Source organism: Camarhynchus parvulus, chromosome 5, assembly GCF_901933205.1.
Source record: "Camarhynchus parvulus chromosome 5, STF_HiC, whole genome shotgun sequence".
NCBI lineage: Eukaryota > Metazoa > Chordata > Aves > Passeriformes > Thraupidae > Camarhynchus > Camarhynchus parvulus.
In genome coordinates, this window is record NC_044575.1 from 52261703 (window position 1) to 52288810 (window position 27108).

The window sequence follows — 27108 nt, forward strand, 5'->3', positions numbered from 1 at the left end:
CAGGTGGCGGAGGGGAGCGGGGTGCGGGAGCTCTCCCCGCGGAAGAGGCCGCCGGCCGCCGCCGAGGAGGAGCGCTGCGCCAGCCGCCCGCCGCCCGAGGGAGCGGGAGCCGCCGCGGGCGCCGAGCCGCGGCCGCTGGAGCGGGCGGCGGCCGGGGGCTGGTGCCGGAGCTGCCAGGCGCAGCTGGCCGAGCTGAGGAGGCAGGCGGCCCGGCTGGCTGCCGGCGGCTGCCCGCCCAACGCCCCGCCGGTAAGTGTCGGTGCAGCGCTCAGCGCCGCTGGGAGGGGGCCTGGGGGCAGGGTGGGGGGCTGCAGCCTGGCCCCGGCCCGCACGGGGTCACAGGTACATCCCCAAAGGATTTGGGAAGGGAGCGTGACGGCAAAGCCGGAGATTTCCAACCCGGGAGGGTTCTTCAAAAGTTCAAGGATTTTCCGTCCCGGACTTTTATCAAAAAGCGAAACTGTGCGGCTGGACGGTCACCCGCTGCTACAGCCACCAGGAACAGTTAAAAATGAAATAGGGACTTCGGGAAGAGGAGCGAAAGAGCCGAGGAGAGGCTGTGCAGGTGCTGTCCGGTTCGCACCCAGAGCCGGGTGAGCTCCCCGTGTCGGTCCGCAGCTCCCCGGGCCGCCCAGCCCTGCTGACACCGCCCCGGGGATGCCGGCTCGGTGTTGCGGCTGGGATTTGGCTTCATCCTTACTAAGAGAAGCTGCCGGTGGCAGGCGCTCAGCTCCTCCTTCCGAGAAGCCCACAAAGTGCAGCTGAGAATCAAACAGTTGTGTCTGTGGCGCTGGAGGAAACTTTGAGTGGGCTGGATGATTTTTGAGTGGGCTGTGCTTTTGCCCTCTGGGTGCTTGAACGTGCCTGCCTGGCTGTTGTGCTTACTCCTGTCCTTCATGTCCCTCGGGCAAGCACTGGCTGTGTCATTTTCCTCCAGTTTGTGTTTGCACGGTGGCACTTAATACCTCGTAGGGAATGGAGAAAGTGCGTGAGGATGCCAAAAGTTTCCCTCTTACACAGGTGCAGCTTTATTAGCATGCATTGTAATTGTCTGCACAGTTTTTCCTTTCCCTGTTTGTTTTTTTTCTATCAAAGGCCTTTATTACCCTTGTTGCTTTTCCTTTGTGAGCAGGCAGACCAAAGATTTTGAAAGGTGAAAACAGACAGTCTTGATACAGACATCTGAAGAGATCCTGAGAATTAGCTGATAGGGCAAAATGCAACAGAAGGCCCTGAGATTCTGTTTCAGGACACACAAAACCTGTGTTGGGGTTTTGATAACATTTGGAAGTAATGTATTGTTTTCTAAACAATGCTTATCTGGATGTTTGCAAGAATGGGGGGGGGAGGGTCTGAAGAGGAAGCCAAACCCTACTGACCTTCGTTTTCATTCAAAGAGTTCCTGTATGATCTACAGAATTCCCATTGAATCTAAATATAGTTTTGTTTGGAAGTGTATTGTGGAGCAGTGTCTGAGTGCACAGTGAGGTTTGCATTTTCAGGCCCGATCCAAAGCATTTTGAAATCGACAGGAGTCTCTCTTTTGGCTTGCTGGGCTATAGGAGTAGGCTCTCATTTCTGTGGTGTAAAAGGTCACATATCTTATCTCATTGGATTCAGGACTGTTGGACCTTTTGTTTTCTGGATTGCTGCAGATGGTGGAAAGAAGTTTAATTTCCCTTGTGAAGTGCCTGAGACAGGCTCCTTCAATGAGGGGCACAGAAACCCCTGTTCCTGTCTTGGGGTGGGCCTCTGCCATAAAGAATTGGGTCCTATCTGTGAGTGGATCTCTGCCATGGGAAAAAAAATTCCCAGTATAGGAGAGTGAGGGGCCTCAGCCAGGTGTTCAGGTGAGGAGAGCTGTGAGCAAAGGCCTGTTTGTGTGGTCTCCTTCCTGCAGGTCTCGGGGGACTTCCTTGATAAGCACTTGATGATGGGTAAATGAATCCCCCTTTTCTGCAGGGTTTCAAAGCATGCCCAGGAACGTATTAAATAGGAGTCATCCCAGTGTCAGACCCTCAGCAGACCTGAGCACAGCTACAGATGCCTGGATTTTACTCACTGTGCAGCACGCAGTAAGGCTTGGTGGTTGAAATGTCTTGAGAACTGCACTCTGAGACACTTGTGAGACCTGGAGCCTAATTGCAAGCTCAGATTGCCTCTAATGCTGGTGTGGTGAGCAGCTCCTCAGGAAGGAAGATGCAATAAACAGTTGTCCTTACTGCCTTGTGAGTGTGAAGTAGCTTAGGGGGAGATAATAGGCAGGGGTTTGGCTACTCAGCTGCTGTGAATTGGCCTTGCAGTGGGAATCTGATGCAATATGCTGGCAGGGTGAGCACTGTGTAATGTTTGTGCCAAAAAGGCAGCTTGCTCTATCCCCCCTCCGTTTAATTATATAACAAGACATCTGAAAAAGCAGCTCCTCTCTGTAAGAGTTTCATGCCCATACAATGCAAGTCCAAAGTTTCCTACAAGCTCTTCTAATGCACTGTCAAACTAAGCAGCTACTGGATGTGTAAACAGCAGAAGGCTACTGCTTGGAGCATGCTGCTCTCAAAGGATTTACCTCCTTTGCCATAATAATTATGAGATCTTTCAGCACAGATTCAGAAAGGCTTCCACACCTGGTTGAAAACCCTTTGGAAAGGTGGGTGGGTGCCTCAGAGATGAAAGAAGGGCTAGTTTCCTGCTGTTGATGTCTTTCCTGATGAAAGAGTGGAGGTGTATTCTCATGCGTGGGGCAGCTGACAAGGGATTGAATTCACATTAGAATAGAAAACCAACGTACTGTTTGCAGTCTGCAGGGATAACAAATCTAATTACTTGAGAGGGCTATGATTCATACAGTTTGTGTTGCTATCCTTTCAATTAGACGTATTTAAAATATATAAATAATTTAAAGTTTCAGTGCTCAGATGATGTGCATTGATTACAGAATACTGTTAGTTGTTTGTGTCTCTTCAAAGTCCTCCAAATCTCTGTGGACAGCTGATAAAAAGATACACCTCTTTGCTTATGTTAAAACTCTTTAAACGGTCTCCCAAGCACAAGATTTACTGCATCCTACACTCTCATTTCCCTTCAGTTTACTGCTGCTGCCTTTACAGTTTTGTACCACAGTGAGGCCTGTGTGTGAATCAAAATGTGATTTTCATTAAGTGTGAATGGGGCCAAGTAAAGTTTAATCTGAAATTACCCCAGATTAACACTTTGGTATTGCAGTGTTGGCATCAGTTACTGGGTCATGTACTGAACTAATGTAGGAGGGAAAAACAAGGTGTCTTGGTGTATCCCTAATTGAAAGTTTTGCAGGCTGTGTCCTTGGAGAGTTGGTAATGGGATACAGCATCTCCTACTGCCAGAGTTCTGGCTGGAGTGGAGAGCAGGTTGTTGTGCCTGGAAGTTGTTGCTGTTGGCAGCTGTGGGACAATCCATGGAAAATGAGTTGGTGGTCTGTGTTTCACTCCCAGCTGGCAAATAGCCTTGTCACAAACCACAATTACCACTAATTGGCATCATTGTTGGCAGTTTCAGGGAGACACTGAGGGCTGAATGGGATGTAAATTAAATTAGTAATAATATTTCTTAGCACCTAAATTCTTTATTGTGTTTCACAAATGCTGATTAATCAGTCTGTGTGATTGCCCCTGTTAGGTAAAAGCCAGACATGCTGTCATTTCTGCAGAGGTGTATGTCAGACTGAGGTGTGCGTCTCCACAAGGAAGGGGAGAGGCAGGGACTGTTCAATATGAGAGATGTGCTCCTGTAGCTGCATTTCTGGAGGTAAACTCTGTGTGCCTCTGGCACAGGCAATAGCCATAGGGATATACAGCTACTGTAAAATGGTTTTAGCTAATCCCTTATGAGCAGAGGAAAAAAGTTCTCCAGGTGTTAGGAATACACACACAATGCAACTACATCCACAGAAGGGATTTATACTGGTGTAAATATTTTGGTTGTAGAAAAGTAATGCTTGTGCCCAGGGATACTGTATTGGAAGATTTTTTTATTGGTACTGAAAGGAGGCCAAGACCAGCAGAAGTTCACTTTGAAAGGGGTTAGTTTTGATTGTGTTTCTCCCAGCCCAGGGATTCAGACACCACGTTTCACTTGTTCCTATCCACTCTCACCCCCAGTCTGAGCAGTTTATGCTGTGCCTATTGCCAGTGCAGGCAGGTGCTAGGGGCAACATTAAACCGGGCAGAAGCATTAATTTTGTGGTATAGCTTGAGTTCAGGAAGTTCTTGCTGTCGTAGTTTTTAGGAGCTTCTTTTCTTCCCTGTTCTGTTTTGTTTTAAATTTTTATCCCCATTGCATTATCTGCACTGTGTGTTACATGAGGGACACCCCTGAACAGCTTCCAAGGGCCTGAAGGACAAAGAAGAGAGTGTGTGGCTCTGTTGCTGGTGGAATTGGCAGTTTTTTGTTCCTCAATACCTCAAAAGTCCTGTATTCCCAGCTGCCCAGGTCAGTGCAGTTGGGTACAAAGGTGTGCAGGGAGCCTCAGTGACCAGGACAGGTTAAGCCTTTGTTGCTGATGAACCATGAATCAATCATTGGAGGGAGCTAAGCAAGTCCTAGCCTGCTGTATCCTTGTCAGGGCTCAGTGTTACACCAGCTAGAGCAGGAGGAAGAGCTTTTCCAGGAGTTGGTGCTCTCAGAAGAAAGGGAAGATGACGGTGGCTTTAGACGTGCTGTTTGCATGGATGCGTGCAAATGCCAGGCAGTGCTGCTGGACTGAAATCCCATCACTCCTCCTTCTGTCAAAGTGATGGTCTCTTGGTGGCACACCTGTGTGTGCTGCTGATTGCATCACCTGAAGGGGAGATGAAGAACAGAGTTTTGGGATGGGCAGGCTCTTTGTTATGGGTTTCTCCTGTGTGCTAAATAACTCCCCCCTGTTCCCACCAGCAGCAGAATGGGGAAGGAGGGTTTGGTAGGATGGATGTTGACTGTATTTGTTCTCCCCATCCTTCTGCATTAATCCCAGCTGTTCCCTCCTTGTCCCAGCTGACTCCATAAGAGGCAGCATCTTCTCTGTAGCTGCACACACTGTTTGGGTGACAGTAACCTGGTGCTTGGACATCTGGCTTCTGCCAAGCAACTAATAACACACGGATAATGCCCAATTTCTCTCATAGTTTGTGGAAATTGTAGCAACTTGTTCTGAGCCTTCTACCTCAATTTTGGATCATTTGACAGGTTCAAAAGCTGTTAAAAAGGGCTGTAAGTAAGAAGGATGGAAAGAAGGACTGCACAATAGATCTTAGTGCTTTAGAAAACCAAGCTGAGAGGACAGGCATGGGATTGAGGGCTGTACTCTTGATGTATGAGAGTCAGGGATGCTTTGTAATTCCTACCATGGCCACTCTGATGGCCTGGTATCAGCAGGAATTGAGGCAAGGAGAGCTCGTGTGATCCCTGGCTGCGATACCTGTCTCCTCAGTGTGCACTGTTGGGTACTGCATGTGGAGGACCCTGGGGGAGGGCTCTGTGTCCTCAGTGTTTGCCTGCAGGGCCGTGCTTCCCTGAAAGAACAAGGATTCAGAGCATATGGGGGCTTCTTGCAGCACTTCAGGTGCGTGTGGAATTGGTCTAAGCTTTTAGGAGCAGTCCCTGCTGAGTTTTCCTGCCTGTGCCCATTGTTTTCTGTTAGTGTGTCAACTCTTACTACTGGGGTAGCCTTTACTGCCTGGAATTTGGGGTTACAATGGTGACACAGCTGAGTCTTGGCTAAGTTTGGGGTCCTCTGTTACTTAGGGGCTCTTTTATTTTCATGAGAGATCTCTCTCTGCATCTGAATTGATATGGATAAGGGGAATAGAGTAGGAGAGATGTCTTTTAAAGATTGCTCTCTAGAGGAATCCAGTTTTCATGGCTTTTCACAAGCACTAAATGCACCTTAAAATGTTCTATATTTAACATTTCAAAAATGTGTAAGTGGAAAAGTAATGTCTTAGCTAATAAATATGAAACTACGGGGCATTTTTTTAAGATGCACATTTAATATTTAATTTTGTGAGAGAGACTCTTGCAGAGACTTGGCCGTGGAGTGCTCCAGGCAATGAGCTCAGATGTGGATTTCAGGTAGGTGTGCAGTCTAATAACAGGGTTAGTGACAGCCTGTGTCAGATGTGTTGACACGAGCAGTTCCCCTCTCTGGCTGGGTGCAGTCATTCCTGGTGTGACAACACAGGCTGCGGAAGCCAACTGCAATCAGTTTGCTTTAGACACTGAGGATTTTCAAGCATGGCCTTTTAAAGTACAGGTGAGAGGGATTATCTTGCAGTTCGGATGCTGGAGGCAAGAGACCTGTTCTCTGGGGGATCTGAAGTGGGGGAGTGGGGATTGCACAATTAGCTGAAGGTGCTGCGGTCTCCCGGGGAGCTGAGGGTAATTAGTGTTTCTCTGGCTCTCTCTCTGGCTAATTCCTTCAGCACCCTGCCCTATTAGAGGAAAGGGAGGAAACACATAAACCATTTCAAAATCCCAGGGGGTGGAAAAGAGCATCTGCTGCTAACATCTGAGGTTACTTTGAACCTGTTGAAATATGTAGTAGCTGCTTTATTGTTTTTGCCAAGAGTTTCCACCTACAGTGATCCCAACCTCTGACTTGTTAACAGTGAGGTTGTTGGAGGCAGTAGTCATCCTCCTCCTCCTCATCCGTGGCTTACAGCAGCTGATAGTGGCTGCTGCTGTGGACCTGGCACTGCAGGGTATAGGAGTGGGGACGACTGAACCACCAGGATTTTCTTTCTTTTTTTTTTTTTTTTTCCCATGACCAGGATTACCCACAATGTTCACAGCTGCTGCACGTGTCTCCTGCTGCTTGGGTACCCCAAAATAGCTGCACTCTTTGGGCCTGAATTGTCCTTGCCACAGTGAAGATGCTGATGTAGGGAACAGCCAGTTAGCCCCTGTGTTTTCAGCTGGCAGATGAACATTTTGTCATGAAAAGTGAACAGAGATTTTGCTTCACCTTGCTTAGACAGGGAGAACCTCTCTGAAAGTGTCTGCATGTCTTATGGAATATTTTTCCATGCCAGTGCTGTTTCCTTTCTCAGCATTGGATTACCTTCAGAAATTAGACCTATTTGGATACTGGTGACACTGAGTACAGGCAGCTGTCCAGTTGGAAGTACTGTATCTGCTCTTTTTTATTTACCGGAAATCAGTGGAATTTAACTTGTCTGGATTTGTCTCCTTGTCCTCTGACCGCAAACCTGCAGCACTGGAATAGTTATTTTGTATTTACGTGTCCAGTACATCCCCAAGTGGAAGGCAGCATTAAGAAGGTAGGAATCTTGTCTATTGCTGACTGTGCTTGTGATTGGGACCTGCCTGGCTTCTTCTGCAAGTGTCTACTAATTTTGTATAGTGACTTATGGGAGAAAACTTGGGCCTTACTTCAAGGAGAATCATACCTCCTGCTGCCTCTGTTAACAGGAATTGTACCACTGCAGGGATGCAAAATCTGAATTAATCTCTGGATCTGTCACTGAGTTTGTGAATTTGGGCAAGCAGTTTAAGGGGCTTAATTTCTCCTTTACTCAGCAGAGAGAAAATGCTTCCATCTTTTGTTCATTTGCAGTAAAAACTTTTTTTGTGGCGGTGACTCTCTTGCTTGTATGGCATTAGGTATCATCAGCTGCTGTTAGTAGAGCTGACTGCTCCTGTAATGTGTATAATAAGAATATATAGCACAGGGACACAGCAAATAATGGACTCTGTGACTTCCAACTGAACTTTGAGGTCAGGTGTCAGGGAGGGGTTTCTGGAACTGGGGTCACTGCAACAGCAGAAAGAGCTAAAAAAATCTGGGGACTTCAGGTAAACTGTCAAGGTAGTAACAGGTAGTCCTGAAAATCTGCTAGTTCACCAGGAGAGGAGTGGTGAGGCTGTGGAAGGAGACTGAAGGTCTGTGGTGTGTGTTCAGTTGAAGTGGAGCTTCAGTAGGCAGCAAGTGTCAGATCAGCTCAGGGAGCAGGGGTTAGAGCTGTGCTGATAGTACCTAAAATGGTTTTATCTGCATGCTGCACAATGCCTCCCTGTGATGGAACTGGAAAGCTGCCTTGTGGAAATGTGATGTGGCCTTGTAAACTGGGGGCTCTCAGTGGCTTCAGTCCTTCCTACTGCTGTTGGAGTTTATGCCAAGGTGTATTAATTATTAGTTTTTCATTAAAAGTGTTTTACTTTTAAATGGAACAAAAAGCTAAATTTTATAGAGGAACTTAAGAGCAAAGCCTCAAATTATTATTGCCATCATTTGGAATATGGTGGGAATATGTCACTTAGCAGGAGTAATGTATTCTTCTCTAGGATAGGCTAAAGGGAGTGTAAATCTTTGGCATATAGTTCTTTGGACTGAGTTTGCTTTGAAACTGCTTGAGCCTTTAAGACATAGCTGGCAGATGTTCATTCTCATGTTGGACAAAAAATGTTTAGTATAAATATATCCACCTATTTTAGGCAGCATAATGCCATTTTTGCGTGCTTATTTTATCACCAAGAGTCTGACTGCTGTAGAGTGAATGTACAGTGAATCAGAGAAATCTCAGCTCTTGCTCACAAAAAGAGGCTTAGGTGAGTACAACCTCCTTCATTGAGTCAAGTCTTACAATTTGTCCTTGATCAGCGTTCCTGGAGTTTGCAAGCTGCTCAGAGTTTTGGCTGGGGCTGGTCTGCTATTAGCAAATATCAATACCTGGGCAGGATTGACTGGAACACTGGACAGCTGTGGGAAGATGATAAATTTTCGTTTTGCTCTTAGTAAATCTTCCCCTGATGTTGCTGAGGGATTTTACACTGCTGGTGAATGGGACGGGAGGCCTTCTGTACAAAACTGAAATGTGACACTTGTGGCTAGGCTGGGCATTGGGTTGGCTTTCAGCATGAAAAGTGAAAGAGAAGCATTAGTCCTGGTTCTCACAGCATTCAAAAGGTTATGGTTAAATGTGTTTCCTGTTTTATTGCAACATATAATTTGTTACAATATGGTTTGTGTCGCTGTCTGTGTGTATAAATTGATCAGTGCTGATTGTACTGTAAGTGGGCAGCATTTGACTTTGTGTTTGAACTCATTTGGGATGTTAAATCTACTCAGTTTGTATTGTATTCTGTTTTTATTGCCTTATGTTGTTCTCACTGTATTGTAAGTTGTAGCATGTATTTACTCATTTTGGCATTGCTGCTTTTCTCGTAGATCTCAGACCAGAGCAGTTTCCTACAGCTTGCATATGGCTTTATCAAGTAAAAATTTCTTTTTAGGGGTTGCCTGGTGCTTTTGCATGGCTTTTATGTGGCTCCTGAGGAGTTCAGGAAGGATGTCTATGCCCAGGCTACATCACATGGCCTTCAGCAGCGTGCTGCTGCTGTGTGTTTTGGAGGAGGTGACACTGCTGAAGTGGTTGAGATCAATGGCACTGTGCCAGCCTGGTGGCATGTGTCCAATTCCCACCCCAAAACAGGACAGCAGGAGCTGTCTCCAGAGCCTCTGTGTAATGGGACAGCCTTTACAATTGTCAGAAACTTGAGGACTAACACGTGTCTTGTATGATCAGGAAATGTGGCCATCCTTGTTTCAATCACTCTGCTCCTTTTTGGGTCACCCGTGGTGTTCCCACAGTGCTGCCCTGGGAAACCTGGTTCCAAGGAAACACTCGTTAATGACAAGAGACAAATTTGCTCTACAAAATTCGCCCTTTGAAGGATGGAGGGGAGGGACAAATGTCTTTGCCACTGTCCTTTCTGGGCAATACTTGGTGCTGCTTCTCTGGTCAGTGAGCAGAAGGTGGAAGGGCTGGTTTGTCCCAAATACCCTTTCTAGAAGATGTTCCTTAGACTTAGTATGATCTACAGGCACTGCAGAGCTTTTGTAAGATGTCTTGAAAACTATGCTGTGGGCCAGACATGGGGCAGGATTTGGCCTATAACTATTTTGCCTGTAGCTTGAAATTCAAAGTTGAACCCAGAATCTGCAGTTAAAATATTCAGGTGTTAGTGTAACTTGTGTAACTGTAAGCTGTGAACTATTTGTCTTTCTCTGAAGTTTTTGTTGCAAAGGCAGGCAAATACATTTGACATTCCTCCAACAAGCTCTCACAAGGGTAATTTTGTGTGGATGATTAAGTGGCATGGAAACACTGTAAGATACCGTCCTTTTGTGGATTTTGTAAAGAGGAGATACAGCTGAAATCATAATATGCACAGAATCTGAGCAGACTGCTGAGAGAGCTTCTTTCAGCAATTACCTGTAAGAACAAAGTAAAAAGCATTTATTATTGATACTCGCTTTTTACATATTAAGAAATATTTCTTCTGATACTTTTAATTTTTATTTGTAGGCTCTAAATGAGCGTAGAGTAAGACAAATGTGTTCAAGGAAGAAGAATATATGAGTTAATACATTAAGTTTACATATTTTTCGTTTGATGGATTTATGGTTTTTAATTACATCTTCATGTCTTGCATTGGGATCCCTGGGGGCCCTTTCTGAATTTCATACTTGTACTCTTGTACACATGAGATGCTTTAAACCTGCCACCTTGTGCAGCCTTACTGCTGCTTGACTGACCTCCGCTGAAGTTGCTTGTTATTCAAGTTTAAAATCTGAGACATCCACAAAGAGCTAAATGATTAGAAGAATATTTGTGTGGTTGAGAGAGTTTTTCATGCTGGCATGTTGTGAAATACAGGCTGTGAATGGGTTTCTCTGATTTTTGTGTGGAAGGTGGAGTTTGTGCTCAGCATTTGCTCAGTTGGTCATGAGGAGCAACACCCTGGCTGAGTCTTACTGGCTCCCTGAGGGCAGTTTGGCAGTGGGAAGTATTCATGTCTTTGGTAACAACCCTTTGGGGAGCCATAGCTGGTTTTAGGGAAGAGTATTTCCAGCAATACATCATCCTGAATGTACATCTCTCTACTTCTGTCTCCAGTTGCATGCGACACTGGATTTTCATTTCATAGCAGTTTGCATCGTGGTTCTTTTATTGACAGTGGAATCAATAACCTGTGTTAACAGGTGGAAAATGAAGGCTGTTTGCTCTGTGCAGTTCCAGTTGATTTACATGGGTGAATTGCAGAGGAAGCCAGACTGCAGAACTGGTCAATGCCTGTGTTCCAAATCCATCTCTCTGTGTTGGTATCATTACCTCCATCTGCTTTTCTCCAGCACGTCCTCTTCATTTTTCTGTTCAGTGGGAACATAATTACCTGTTGATGTGTATGTGTGTGGAAATAATGCCAGGATCTATTTTCTTGTAAATATAGCTTACTGAAGAGGCAAAAAACCCTGGCTGACAATATTCAGGCTTTTCAAAAGAAACTTGCTTTTGGGACTGACAGGGAGTGTGAACATTCAGGCACAACTTGAGCTCCTGTTCTCAGATTTGTGCTGTGTGTTTTATTATTCTGGTCATGGCTGCTCATAAGCACATGGAGCTCAAAAGCAAAATAGCTCTGTTTGTGCTGTAAGAATTTAGTTGGGTTTAAGCTTCTTATTGCCAAGTCTTTTGATGACATGAAAGATGTGTTATATGCAGGGTTGGCTTTCCTGACTCACCCTGAGTTCTTCACTCAGTGTTTTATTCCTGTGGGAGGGTTTGGCTCTTGGAGGACCGGGTGCAGTGAGAAGTGTGGAGTAGATAGTTAAAGAACTGAAATGCAGAACACTTAACACTGGTAAGTGAACACAAGTGAGAACGCAAAGACATTGTCCTCTGAGGTGATTCATTGGAAGTCACTACTTTTTTGTTTTATTTTTACAGTTTTTATAATTTCTCCTGCTAGGATCATAGATTATCCTGAGTTGTAAGGGACCCACAAGTCCAACTCCTGGCTCTGGACAGCATCACTCCAAGAATCATACCACACTGGTCCAGGGTCAATCTGATTTTACCTTCTTGTGACTGGAGCAACAGTCCTGTTTTCTAGTGTTAAAAAATTGTCCATGGCATTCTGTCCTTCCAAGAGGTTGTGCTTGTGCTTTCTGTGGGAAAGCTGTGTCACTAAGCATAATGGTAAGAAATGGTCCACCTGCTGCTAAGGAACTGAGCTGAAAAATGTCTGATTATTCAACAAGAAAAAACATAGATTCACTGAGTGCAAAACATACTTCTTTCTGTACCTGAACAAGATTTCTGAAGTCTGTGCAATAACAGGGAGTTAAGGTAATCCTGATCTTACAGAGTGAGTTAACCCAGGAGTGATTCTTGGAGCGGTCTGTCCAGCGAGTTAACCCAGGAGTTTTGTAGCTCAGCTGAGTACAATGTAGGAGTGACATCAGTGAGGGATTAGAATAAGCTTTGTTATCTTCAAAGGCTGTTTACTCAGTGGCTGGGGAATCGCTGTGTTTGTAGGCAGAGGTGGGGAATGTCCTGGGGCAGGTGGGAGCTGACAGCACTGCAGAAAGCCCGTGGTGTTTCTCCTCCTGCATCCCTGCATTGCCTCCCAACCTGCTGGCTGCCACTGCTTCTGTGTATTCCACCCATACAGAGGTCTTTAAGAGATTGCCAAGGTTATTTTGGGTGCTAAACACTGAACCCAAGCAGTATCCTTAATTTCTGTAAATCCTGGAACAGTATCACTTGTATTTTTCTCACATATATACACCTCTAAGTTTTCCTTAAAACATTGGTTATAGGTACTTTAAAAACCTCAGAATTGAGTTCTGAGGATAGTTACCTACCCTTGGGTATTTCAGCTATTGCTTGTTATCACATGGAAGACAATTTGGATTTGGGTTTTTGGAGGATTCTTGTGCAGCTCTTGGGTCTCTTCTGCAGAATTCCTTTTGACAGCAGTTATATTACACCTGATCTCCAGAAAGAGGACAACCTGATTTGCAGATTCATGTATAACAACTGCTATAAACTTAATTTGGAGTCCACTGGGATACATGTCCTACATGTAAATGTTCTGCAAGTCATTTTTTTCTCAAGCAAACGTCCCTGTAAAAGTGGTCTTGAAAGTGAATTTTCGCCTCATTGGCATTTTTCAAAAGACAAAACACAGATGCAGTGTTCCAGGCAGATATATTTTTGTTCCCAGCTGTTTTGAATGCTCATTTGATGTTAAGTCTTTGCTCAATCCAGTCCTATGTCATTAATGACTCTGGAATAAGTAGGTATGCAGAGCTGGAGGAAATCCTGTTTTATGCGTTCCTATTCTAGGAGAGCCCCAGAAAGACTAACAATAATGCAGCTCAGTGAGGTAATGGGTAAACATAGTGAGAAATAAAACGTACTTGTTCCTTACTGAAGCAGAAAAATAGCTTATGAAGCATAATGTTGTCTTTGATAAGTGTAGATAATGTGACCTGCCTCAGTCTGTGGATTAAGACATTCACTGGGGAAGGTAAAAAGGCTTCTCGTAAAGAACCTGTCCCTCTGGTTGTGAAGGAGGTGTCAGCAAATGTTCAGGAGGAATAAGGAGGATCAGGAGCCCGGTCATAACCCAGCAGAGTCACATGAAAGGCTCGCCCTGCCCTCAGTGGTCAGTGAGCTCCCACCTGAGGTCAGGGTTGTGTTGTGCATCCAGCCTTACCCTGACTCCCAGGTGGGTTCTGCAAAGCGGAGGTCTGCTGGAGCTTAGGTCTGTAGGTGTCCTCTTCATGGTCCTCCCAAGGTGCTGTGGGAAGGAGAAAACAGGAGCGTCCTTCAGCTTTTCCTTCACTTTGCTGAGTGAAGTTTAGGAGAAGTGTTAGTTTTCAAGAGGAACCAGGGTTCTTATAGGGATTTCTTCATCAAGTTCTTCAGGAAGTTAAGGCTGGATTTAGGCCTTCTGATCCTGGTCAGTGGATGGATGGCAGGTTTGAAAAAAACAGGATGAAATTTTGTGGACTTTTTTTTTTTTTTTGAGAAGAAAATGTGAAGTTGTGTCATTTTTCCGTCATCCAGCTTCCACAGCAGCATGTGTGAATACAGCAAAACATCTGAGCTCCAGCCCACTCACACTGTGCTGCAGGCCTCCCTAGGGGCCCGGGGCAATTCAGCTAGCATTACATTTTTAGATAAGCTTACCCCATTTAGCACATGCATTTTGATCAGCCTGAGATTACAGACTGGTGGCTTGCATGCGTGTGTACCAGAGCCCTGGTGTTGGTGTTCCTTAGACATGCCCTGGTTTTATTAGCATTAATCTGCTGTGTGCACTTCAAGCCTATTTAGAGTCCCTCTCTGTCTTCATCTTTTTTGCTGCAAAACCACAGAGATCCCTTTTCTTTGAGTGAGTAGACAGAATCATACTTGTGACATATTATTTTAAGACTGCTTAGAAGATATAAACTTATTTAAGTGCTTGTGATTTATCTGGTTTTGCTTTATTTGTTTCCTTACATGTCAGCCACTCTGAACAGTTCTAGATTTTCCTCCTTTATTTGGGAAGTGTCAGTTGATGAGAAGGCAGCTGATGTGCTGAAAGCATCACTCCCTTAGGAATTTGGTGTGTGAAGTGTTTAGCTGGGAAGAAAGCCCTGTGACAATTACCCTTTTGTTTTTGTTTTCTTTGCTTCCCCCATAACTCCTAAAAAGCTTGGGTTTTGCCCTGCTGGTTTAATGGTTAAAGAATGCTGCAAACTCAGCTGTGCAGTGCCTTTCAGGTAGTGAGAGGTATCTGAGGCATGAGAGGGATCCCATGGGAATGCCTGGCTGGCACTTGGTTGACCTAATCTGGTCTATACATAGCCCCAGTTCCTGCCAAGCAGCAGCAGCAGCTGCTGGGGGTGTGACCCCTTCTGGTGCGTGGGCATGAGCCTCCCTACCTGCCTGCTGGGCGAGGCTGCCTCCAGCACTGCTGCTCTCCCGTGCTCCTGGAGAAGGCAGCTCCTTCAGGAGGCCTTGGCCTGGGTGGAAGGAGCTGTTGGAGCCCCGATGGCAGGAGGGAACTGAGCCTGTCCTCTGTGGAGGAACAGCTGGTCTGGCTTCTTATGCACACAGTGCTCCTTGGTGCAGTGGTTGGGAAGGGAGGGAAGGGCTGGGAATGCATTTGGCTCTGGGGTCTCTAGCTGGTCAGAGTGACCCCGAGATAAGTTAAAAAGTCTCTTTTCCCAGCCCAGCAGTCAAAGAAAGAGTCAGAACTCTTCATTTCTCAGTCTCAAGGTTGTTTATTGTTTCTTATCTATAAAATTCTTGCTCCTGGCCTGCTGAGGTCCGCTCAGCAGGACAGACAGAGGCACTCTGGCTGTCCCCAGGGAGGTGTTATCTTTTCATGCCAAAAACTGTGTGTACAATATTTACAATAACTTCCCAATACCGATCACCGATGTTAGACAGTGAACTTCTACTCTAAACCAATCTAAAAGTGCCAACATCACAGCAGAAGATGGGGGCCAAAAAGAGGAAGGAGAAAGGCTGGACAAGCCCAGATTCCTCCATTTAGCCCCCTGAACCCCCATTCTAAAACCCCCAAAAGTCTATTTTTTTTTCTCCCCGTGATAAATTCACTATGGTAACTTGCTCCATGGGTCATAATCAAAACCACAGGTGTCTTGGCCTCTGTACCAGGGTCTCTGAGCCCCCTGGCAGGGGTCCTGGCAATCCAGGACAGCCAGAGGGATGTCCTGAATTCTGACATTTGGCATCATAAGCCTGGTGGAATGTGCAAGGTGGGAGGTGGCTTGAAGCATCTCCCTCTCCTAGACCCCACTGGCTGTGTGCTGGCTCCAAGAGGGGCTACAGGAAGGATGGAAACCATCCAACTGCTGCTGCTTTCCAGAAACACTTGAGATCAGAGTCCTATGAGTGTGTATCACCTCTCATGTATCTTGCTTGTTTCAGGTTATGTTGTGATGGCAGTCCTGATCATTATCTCATTTTAATTTTCAAGAGCATGATGTATGTGGATACACCTACCGTGCTCAGAGATTTCTTTGCGAGATTAGAGACGTGTTTAGGAAATTAGTAATGAGAGAAAAACACGTAATTAAAAATGATATCAGTTTGGAAGCTCATCCATCTTCAGCCAGCTTGCTGGAAGAGAAAGGAGTCTTACACAATACCTAGTGGTGGGAAAATGCATTTGGCTCTCTGCATTTTAAACAGGAAGGAACTATTTAAGTGACAGACTTACAATAGTAATTGGGGCATTTACTTGAGAACACTGGATAACGTATTGTAGCTGAATAATATCGCAGTAATTCTGTATAAAGTTAAAGTAGCTCTTGTTACAGTTGTTTACTTTGAATGATGCCTCCACACAATTTTTGAAAACTTATTTGAAGCCTTTCTAAAACAATTGGGTAATTGTACTGAAAATAGCATTCATATTTTGAGTTAGTCATATTTACATATGCCAAATATTGTCTGCAACATTATGAGGATGCACACTTAACAATTAATTTGTTTCCTGAGATACACAATTTTATGTGAAATGTCTTAAATTCAAAATCTGCAACAGAATTCTAGCTCTTCATACCTGATGAGCATTATAAAGTTGCCATATGTCTTAAAATGTGCTTAGCACAACTGCAGTTGTTCAGACTGTGAATTTCCTCTAATTTTATGATGAAATCCTTAGTTTAGAATAATTTTATTCTTTAGTAGGAGAAACACCATTTGGTCCTGTATGGTTCATTATAAAATGTGGTAACTTTTGAGCATTTCAAACACTACATGTGCTTCATTTGAGGTTTTATGCCATTTTTCATGAACAATTAGCAGTACCTTGTTGTCATTTTTGTCATGAAATGCCCATAAACTTAATTATCTTCCTGTTTGGTCCCACTTATAAACACACAGAAAACCTAAGCAGATGTCAGAGCAATAACCAGGTGTACGTTGTAGTACTTTGCAAACTTTTAATTGCTGCAGGGATGTTTCCTAGTTAAAGGCTGTGTTTATTAAGTGCTCCTATCTGTTGTGCCTTGTTCAGGGGTGTACCTTACATGTGGTGTGCTCAGGCTGGTTTATCCAGTGACAGCCTTGGAGTAACCTTGCAGAGGGATGTGCTTTTTCAGTTGTGTTGTTTGTAGTGTAGTTGGCAAAAGTGCTGAGTTGCTGGTGGTGTAGGGTCCTGTGTAATCAAGTCCTCTGTGCTCTCTGGGTGGGTGCTGGTGGTGGCTGTTGAGTGTCCACCTCTCCAGAGGTGGTGAGTGTTTTATCTGGGAGGATGGACAAGGAGGATGAGGATGGTGTGGCCAAAATGACTCACCAAAGGTCAGCAGCTCTTGATGGTGCTTGGAGCAGGGAGCCCTTCATTGGTGGCTGAGGGACCCTTTGTGTCTCAGAGCTGGAGATCAGCAACTGTGGTGGAGAGGGTGGGCAGCTCCTTGGCATTCCCTGTTGTGCTCAGCCATGGAGAACTGGCCTTGCTGGAGGGGTGTGAGGGGAGGCAGAGTCTTTCTTTACAGTCTCCTTGGGGTTGTGCTGTTGTGCATGAATGGAGAGATAGAGGTATGGACTGAGGATATCTCCAGTGTCTCTGTGTTCACTGCCCACAAGCAATGGCAGTGCAGGAAAAGGAGACCCTTGATTCATGACCCTGTGCAATCCTGCAGATTTGTACCCAGACCAGGCCAGAGTGCCAGGATTGGTTCTGAGATACATTATGTATTGATGAAACAATGAGAGAGATCATCTTTTCCCAGGAATTAAATAATTGCTTCCTGGATGAAAGGACCCAACATCTGGCTCTTGGGTTTCACGTATTTTATTATGTGGATGTAACTGTTTGCTTTGTTCCTGCAGTAATGTTAACCTATTAATGTATGAAGCTGTTTCAGGCCAGTGAAAACCTGCATATAAATCTTTATTACATGTACTTGATTGTCTTTAACTCTTTTTAAGATATAATTAGCACCCAGTAATCATATTGTGGTGCTGTTTCTGTGATTACCCTGGTAGTTAGTGTGCAGTGCAATCCTGGTTTTACAGACTGGAGCTAATGCTAACTTGATTGGAATAAAGGACAAACAGAGGCCTGTGTTGTTGGCCAGACAATTTTCTCACCTTTCTGCTGCCCAGTTCCATTGCCTCCTGTAGTTCTGAGATGTGGCTTCTGATTCAAAAGCTGTGATCTTCAAAATGTGGTGCTTCAGGTTGAAGTGGGGCCACTTTCAGCATTGGTGTCTGTGATGGGAGGGAGGAGGAGGAGGATTGTGGCAGGTCTTCAAGGCTGGTAACTTGGCAAAGCACTAGTGCCTAGAAATGTTTTGATCCTATTGTAATGAATAGCTGCTAGTTCCTGTTGTTGTTTCTGTTTTGATTGAGTGCCCAGCTGGTGTGTGGTGCAGATAGGATGTTGGGGCAGGGAAAGGAAGTAACTGTCAAAAGTGCATCTCCCTCAGGAAAGCAAGAATGTGGAGGCATGGTAGAATTGGGGTTTAAATAGCACTTATTTTTCCTTGGTTTTCATAGTGCACTGACCATATGCAATTTTCCACATGCTGGGTAATGGAAAATTGGCCCCAGAGGAAGTCACTTTGTAAGTCAAGTTTGGGATTATAAAATCAATCACTCTTGGGTCACTAATTGATGTGGAAGATAGGAATTTCCTATACAGTATGATAAGTTCATTGGTTCTCTGGCAGGGTGTGTACAGTGCTCTGTTTAGCCAACGATATTCTTTCCTGGTTCTGTTGTTAACTCAGGAAAAGCATCAGGTCATTTAAAGCTACACCCAAATTGTGGGTTTGTTTCTGAGTAGTAAGGGGAGGGTGGAGGGAGTTTCTCATGTAGGATCTACATGTGCTTTATGAAGTTTGTTTTCATCTCTTTGTGGCATAATACCAAAGCTTGGCAGCCGTGTGGGAATCATCAAGATTGATTGCTCTTGGTGTTAAGCATCTCGTATCTCTGAGTTTATATCAACACTACCCTTCTTCCAGCAGCAGCATCTGGCTCTTGGCAAGCTCTGTGGACAGTTGTTTTGACCACTCTGGAGATGCCTCTGGCTGTCATGTGGCTGCTGCCTTGGCTGGGCTGCTTTGTTATTCTAGCTGGTCCCATTTTCATTTATTTAGTTTTTGGCTTACCTTTGATTCTGATGAATTGCTCCAGAGACTGTAGTCTTGAATAAATCTTGCCTAACATTCTCATGCAGGAACTTCTATGAGATGCTGATGTTAATTTATTTCAGTGACTGTCTGCTGATGGAGCTTGGAGCAGTAACATCCCAGCCTGTGCCTTCTGTGCAGGTTTTCCCTGTGAATCACAGCATCAGGCATGTGGAGTAAAACACACATCTTTGAGCTTATCCTGCATAATGGCTTTCTCTGAGACTGGAGCTGCAAGCATACATCAAATATTAACAGTGCACAGACAGTGCCTGGAATGGTGCTGAGAGTCCTGGAATCAGCCACTTGGATTTTTCAAGTTGACCATTGGGAGCAGGGATTCTGGCCTTGCTGATATAAAAACTGTCACAGGAGCAAAGAGTAGTGTGTGTCAGTTCTGGATTTATATCCTCAATTGCTGTCCCTACCTGCTTGATTGTGTTTTTTATTTATATACCATGTACTTTAAAAACATTATTTTTTTCAGAAGTACTGTGGGTCTGGAAGACACCTGGGCTTAAATAAAAGTGAGTGTTTCTTAAAACATTAAAGCATCTATTTTCATTGAAGAAGCCTGTCAGGTTCACTACTTCTCATGACTGAAATTAGCAGAGCTGTGATGTGCAGGAGGTGGGACAAGGTATTTCACTGTCCTTTATCTCTGATGATCTCTAGAACTGCTTCAGTGCTGTCCACAATGGGGGCTGTTTGACAAACTGTAAGATTTTATAAGGATGTTAGCAAGGATTATGCAGCTGGTTTTAAATGTGTATTTACATGTGTAATGATAATACTAAGGCAACTTGGGTGGCAGGGTTTTTTTAATTATTCATTGCAGATTTGCCACATAATGCTGGAAAACCTTGTTTTAAAAAGAATGGCGGAGTTTTCACACCAAGATTTAACTTAAGTCATCAACCATCAACTATAAACATGCATTTCATGGGCATTTTATGAAATGGAGAGGCAGGCTGGTAAAAGAGTATGCTGCTAATTTGAAATTAGGAACAGGGATGTTTCAATTTAGAGGGAGATGTAATGACTTTGCATTCAGTATGAATGTTGCCATGGATTTCTTCAGGGCCCCGGTCTCACTCTGGGGCTGTAATTTCTATTCTTAAAAGAACCCTTTCTTCCTCTGTACTTGGCCTTTTCCAGCAGGTGATGAGGCAGCTTCTTTTCCAAGGTCCCAGAATACAAATTAAAAATAAAAACATCCTTTTATGTTGTACCTTCAATTGAACGGAAACATAAATGTATCCTATGATGTTAGGCATTGTCTACAGTTGTGGAATTTCTATAGAGGTAATGTAAGATACAGTAAATGTTTAAGAGCCTTGTTAAGTGTGACTGGTAGGAGAGCTAGAGCCTTTCATCTCTTAGCTGCTGGTTTTAATAGGATCTGGCTTGAAGGGTTTTGAAAGTTGTTGCCAGGTATTTGATTGCTTTTGTGTCTCAGGAGACAAGGCTTGTTTTGTGTGTGTGTGAGAGGAGCCTGAGAGAGTTTGCAGAGGTATTTTTGCCAATCATCTGTGGGCATGTCTACGTGTGCATGTGTTACAGGCAGACGTAAGCTCACTTTGCCCTTGGGTTTAATATGTTTATATCCCGTGCCTTAGCAGAGTTTATAAACCCTATTAAGAAGGCTTTTGAGATGCTTTGAGCATGGGCAGAGTGGGTTTTTGTCTTCCTGCAGGCATAGCCCCATGGATTGATGTTTGTAGAATACAGACTTTGGGCAAAGGGAGCTGCTCCTCTTTGATTACACCAGTCCTTTGGGTGGTGAGAGGTTGCACATCTTGCAGTTTTCACAGGACCACTGCAGGGCTTCCTGGCAAGAGGGTTACAGGTGGACATTGATCTCCAGACTGTTGCCATTCCAGTCATAGGAGCGTGATTTGTTGGGCTGATAGAGGCAATTCTAACCCAAGCCCTTCTGAGAGCTGCTCTCAGTCTGTTCATGCCCAGCCTGGATTGGTACTGGGGCTTATCCTGACCCAGGTGCAGCACCAGCACCTGGTCTTGTTAAAACTCATGAGATTCGCATCGAATTGAGCTTGTCCAGCTCTCTGGATGGCATCCCATCCTTCAGGTGTATCAGCTGCACCACTCAGCTTGGTGTCATCTGCAAATCTGCTGAGGCTGCCCTCAACCAGCCTTAATGAAGGTGTTAAATAACACTGCTCCCAATACAGACCCTGAGGGACACACTTGTACCTGGTGTCCATTGAGATGGGCAGATAGGAGTAGCTGGACTTGCACCTTCTAATTTAGGCATTTCATTTGGATTCTTAAAGAGCTGGTCCCTGAAGTTGTAGAGAAAAAAATGTAGCAATATTTTGAAATTGAAGAAATGTAGTTTCTATACTTGGTATCTGTAAAGAAAGATTGAAAGTGGGATATAAAATGTAGCATAATTAGTGAGAAGAGAAAGTTTTGGGTGTGGTGATGATGGGCTGTATTTGACAGAAGAATTTTTCAAAGTGTACAGAGGGTCACAACTAGGACAAGAGGCAAGAAATTAATGTAGGAATGATGCAAGTTGGAAAACCTGCACCTGGTAAGCAAGATAGTGTAGGTTACTAATAGTAACTAACAGTCATCTAAGTAGAGCAGTAGTTTGAAGCCTGTGGCACTTGGACCCAAGCAGCAAGTCTGTGCACAGATATGTTACCCATCTTTCCAGAACTAGTGTCATAGGGCTGGGGAATGATCTTCAGATCTTTAAAAAGTAGTCCAGCTTTCTCCAGTGGAATGGGCTCATCTATCTCTTGATCACATCCCACAGACGTTTTCCCCCTGCTCTTCAGAAATTCTCAAAAGACAGAGATTTCTCAACACCATTCTGTAGCAATTGCCAGTGCTCACTCACCTTTGATAATTTTTGAGTTACCTTTGCTTAAAAGTAGAATGATTTCCTATTTTCCTTACCCAAGTGGATCTAGAAGGCAATTTTTTACCAAGCTGGATGAACAGCTTGGACAGGGAGGTGGTGTCTCATACATGCCACCTGGTAAGCAAAGGAACTGAAGCTGACTCTTCAGGCAGAGCGTGGCCAGTTTGTGGTTGAGGAGTTACAGATGCTCTTCATCATTCCTTAACTATTCATTACTGTTAGGTTTTTTTTTTTCCTTTTTTTCCCCTTACTTAATTGCAGTCAAGGAGAAATAGTTAAAACCCAACTCCATTACAGTACTTCCTAAATTCAGATGTAAACCCAAAATTTTTCAGCAAGAATTTTTTTTTGTGAAGCAGTCAAACTGAGGCAGTGAAACTTAATTAAGATGAAGAATAAGTGCAATCCACTTTTGTAATAATAAAAACTGCCTGGTGTGCTAACTGTGTGCTGTATGCAGTAATTTGTAGCTTGCAAGGAGTGCACAATGGGGCAGCCTTCTGGTTGTGAAGGCTAAATCGTTTCTGTATGGTCTTCAAGTATTCATTTACCAAATAATTGATAAAATGAGCAAGTGAATGAGACACTAAGGGAGTGTGATCCAATGCCAAGTGTTGGTTTCCATAGTTGGTTTTAAATCTACATTATGCTAATGATGTTCATTTGGAAAATGTGTCCACTCCCTAACTTCTGCCGCTCAATGTTCTGTTAATTGGATTCAGATGGTTGGACTGAAGCAGTGGTAGGGTTTGTACACAGAGGGGTGTTCCAAGCAATTTTTTTCTTTTTCCTATGCAGTCTTTCTAAGTTAGGGTTGCTTTCACTGTGGCTGGTGTCCAGCTGTTCTTGACCTCCCTCCTCAGATGTCTGTCTGATACAAATGGGCACGGTTCTCCTGGGACAAATGAAGTTATGATCATTTAGACATGCTGAAGATCTCATCTGGGGCGTGACTCCTCTCCCAGTGCATTGGGCTGGCTGGGCTGGGTTGCTGGTCAGAGTTCATGAGTGAGGGAGTCCTTTTCACCAGGCTCACAGTGCAATTTGTAATTCTGGAAACACAGAATGTGTTGACTGAATTCTAATAGTGGGAAGAGCCTTTTGTTTCCCATAAAATGATATTAAGAGTTGGTGCTTCTGAGGCATTTTGACAAGGCAGCATATTTGTCTGAAGTGATGCTCTGCTCTGATTTTCATCCCTATGCTGAAATTCAGAGCTCTTCTATTATCTGGGCAGCCTCACTGAGCTCAAACTGTATGTGGGGTTGGTGGCATTCAGTGTGATGAAATCAGCATCATTTTCCCAAGTAGCTGTTCTAACCCATGAGCCCTTGGCTAGCTTTGAAGAGGAAAGAGAAATTGTGACTTTTTATGCACTTGTGACTCTGATAAGCAGAGTTTTTATAATCAGATTTACTGTGCTCATAGGCTAACCAAAATTTATTCCCTGGTTTCAAAGAAAAAATAATTAGGGATGGAAATCTCTATCTTTTAAACAAAAGTGTCTAATTTCTGTAAGAGGATTTTGTCTGAATTTCTGAAAGTCAGCTTCATCCAAGTGGTTATTTCTGAAAGTAGAATCAAACAAAGGCTTTTAGACACCAAGTATTGTGTGGTGATAGATATGCAACTGTTTCTACACATACTTGCTGCTGTTCCAAGTGATAATACTTTCCTGAAGGTTTATAAAAGAAATAAGAGGGAAATTAAAAAAGACACAACGTGTGTTGGAAGATGGTGTTTTCACATGAACAAAATTAGTACTGAATTTACATTGTGAAGTTATAGTAAGCCTCAGAGCCAAGAGGGAAAATTAAAAGATTACTTAAAACCAACAATAAACATGCAAATTAAAAGTCATAAATTTTAAATGAAGTCATACACTATTAAAAATAAGCATAAAATTGCATACTAGTTTGGATGTGTAGTTTATAGAACACACCAAATGTTAAAATTGGATGAAATTAAGAAAAACATTTTGCAAAGGCAAGTAAAATATCTGTTTAATTAGATTGTAAAGAAAGAAGATTAAAAGTAATATTTTGTGAAACAGTAATTACTGTTTTTCAGAAGTAGTCAGGTTCCTGTGTGTTGATCTAAATTTACCGGTGATAGCTGATCTCTTTGGGGTCTTTTGTTTTGCTTGTGTCTTTTAATTAATTTAAATGGCAACCACTACCTTTATTTTGTTTTCTTTGCACTGAACACACTGCATGGCTGTTTGCTCCAGTACTCTGCCAGCTCATGAAAGCAAATCTCGGAGATCAGCTCATCCCCTCTGGTTCTGAGAGGTTAAAAGCCAACTCATTGCAGGGGACTATACAGCAAGATAACAGGAAAGGCAGCTGAAGCCATTGGGAGGTGGGCTGAGGTGCTGATGGGAGCCTGAGATGTAAATAAACCAGATTGCTCTCATTTCCTCTTTCCACTGTATTATGCATTCCAATAGCACCATTCATCTTTATGACAGACACCTATTGCTTTAACTTTACTGCAGGCCACTGAAGTACATTAAAGTGGGCAGGAAATGGAAATAAATAGAGTTCAGTGGAGCTGCCCAATAACTGAACACGGCGCAGTCGTTATTAGTGCGGGGTCACGCGGTTTGGAGCAGATTTATCCTATTGCCTGGCTTTTGTTAGAAAGATGGGCCCTGTTTCAAACAGATACCCTGTAATTTTTTTATATAAGTAAGAAAATGTGCTTGGATTTTTATTTTTTTTTTCAGACTCTTTGGGATGCCAGAGATGAAAAGAAATTGGGTTGAGTCTCAGCTGGGTAGGATCGAGGGGATATGTCTGTGTGCACTACCTCAGGTTGTGGCTGGAAACAGAATAATGGGAGTGAGATTTGAAGAAATCCTGCTAAGAGGTAGAATGGGAGGAGGGCCACAGCCCACTGGCTTAAATTAACCTTCCACCTAAAGGTAGTGAGACATTACTGTAAAGAGGCCGAATGGAATTAGGCCTTAAAAATGTATCTACTTTTTTCCTAATTCCTGCACATGTTGCTCCCTTTGGAAATGCGGATTGCCTTCCTGCTTGTTCAGAGGAATGTTTTCAAGGACAGTGAAGTTACACTGCGGGTTCCAGATACCCTTAACTCCCAGGAGATGGGACTTCAGGTGAATTCTGTTTTTGTGAAAGCTTCATGTGTTTGTTTTTCCTTGATTGTTTATATTCTGATAAGATGAGGTCAGTGACTGAATGAATTAACAACATGGGTTACTTGAAGACTTAAAGCTCATATTTTCACTCCCTTGAGATTAGTTAGATAGTTGGAAACTTCTCTAAAAAAAATCATTAGAATTGTTTTTTTTCCCCTTGATTGCATTGAACACTCTCTGGGTTTGCTGAATATAGTGCTTGCTTTTTTTTGTTTGTTTGTTTTCACAATGACTGCTATATAGTTGAAAGCAGGCATCAGCCTTCAAGGTATTTGTCAATATAGAAGATACAAGGGAATATTTCACAATGTCTTGTAAGATAAAAACTAATTTGTAAGCAGCATGGCAGAGATCTTGAAGGACAATTAAGACAAAAAATCATTAACATTGATTCTTGTGCACTGGGATAGTACATTCCTTTCTCCAAAAGCATCTTTTTAAAATGTTGTTCACCTCAATCTGTATTTAATTATATATTTCAATGTGACATTCAATGATTCTTCTTTCTCTTAAATTATATTTATATCAAGACTTTAATTTAATTCAATTCAGAATACTGCTCTGGATACACTCTCACTGCAGAAAGCAGTGCCAGGCAAAATTGTGGGTAATTACTGAGGATGGTTGTTGGCAATTTGACTTTTCATCATTTGTTCGTCATCGTTTGTTCACACTCTGTGCATAGTTCCTCTCTGAAAGGATTAGGTTACAGATGGGTGGGTATTACTGCAGGGACTTCTTAAGTGAGAATCCAGATGCTGTGCTGCCTCCTCTTCTCTTGCTCAGTTTGGGAGTTAGAAGTCAGTAGCTGCAGGTAAGATTCAAAGCTTGTATCTTTGTTTCTCTTTTTCAGTGGGAAAAACCTCTCTGTTCTTTCTTGTTAGTCGAACAGAAAATCTAACTGCTAACTCTGAGTACATGGGAAATTACAGATTGAGCTATAATTTCAAAAGTATTCAAGTGCAGTTATCGCTTACAAACTCCTTCAAGTTCTCAGAATAGTTTGGGTCCAGGAATGTAATTTGGTGTTTCATGCTTTGAAAACCCGGCTGTGACTTTGGTATCTAAGCTGTAACAGGGATTTTTGGTGATATTGGCCTCTGGCCACGTCCCAGTTGCTTTGAGTTGCTTTGAGTTGTGTCTGTAGTTTCAAGGGCAGTGGTCTGGGGATGTGGTGTTTTACAGTTGTGAAATGTGGGTTCTGTTTGTGTGCCCCACATGCAGCACGTGGTGCTACCCCAACAGCTGGGACCCTGCAGGGTCCTCCTTGCTTTCATGTGGAGGCAGCAGAGCTGAGCTCTTACATCAGACAGGGAAACCTCCATCACAGAGACTCTTTCCTTCTCGCTGTTGCCTGATGTGCTTTCAAGTCTGTGCTCCTTTTCCCTACTCCTGGTTTCAGAGGTAAAGCCTGAAGGCAGGCTTTGGGCTGAATGCTCCAGTGCTGAAGGAAATGGGTGTTTTGCCGGTGTTCTAGTGGGAGCACAGTCCTGGTTTTCCAAGTTTGCCATCCTGAACTTGCAGACCATTTCTGTGAGCCCCTCTCCTGCGGGCAGTTTGTATGTGTGTCTCTAAGCTCCCAGCAGCAGTTGGCAAGCTGGCTTGTGTCTGTAAGAACTGCTTGCTGAAAAGCAGTGGTAAATTCAAGCATTCAGGAAATTTGTCCTCATATAAGAACATGTAATTACCTCATGCCCTGACCTTGCTGGGGGCTGCTGGGCTCCTCAGTTCCTAGTGGGACCATTTCTTTTAAAATTCTAACAGTCTGTGATGTTTGAATATCTAAAATTTGTATGCAAAAGTTAACAAGCTGAGTCTGAAATTAGGGTTTTGGTTTCTGCAATGGGAGGGGAAGCTGTGAATGTTACAGCATCACAGTGTTCTGCTTATCCTGCTCGTTCAGGAGGAGAGAAGAGCATTTGGAAAGTAGGTGTGACAAAGACAGCACAGTGGAGGAACAGAAGAGTCATGTTCTTTGTAGCACAGCAGACTACAGAGGTTTTGGAGCAGTGTTTGGAACAGAGGCTTGTGTTTTGTATGTTTAATTTTTGTGCCACT

General features: G+C 43.7%; 1 protein-coding gene across 2 annotated transcripts in view; it reads left to right on the plus strand.

Moving 5' to 3' along the window:
- KIF26A (kinesin family member 26A) overlaps positions 1-27108 on the plus strand; it is a 96253-nt gene that overhangs the window by 2453 nt on the left and 66692 nt on the right. For both annotated transcript variants that reach the window (XM_030950489.1, XM_030950490.1), the window contains exon 2: positions 4-249. In XM_030950489.1, the coding sequence (XP_030806349.1) occupies positions 4-249 (246 nt within the window). The remainder of the gene's footprint in view (positions 1-3; positions 250-27108) is intronic.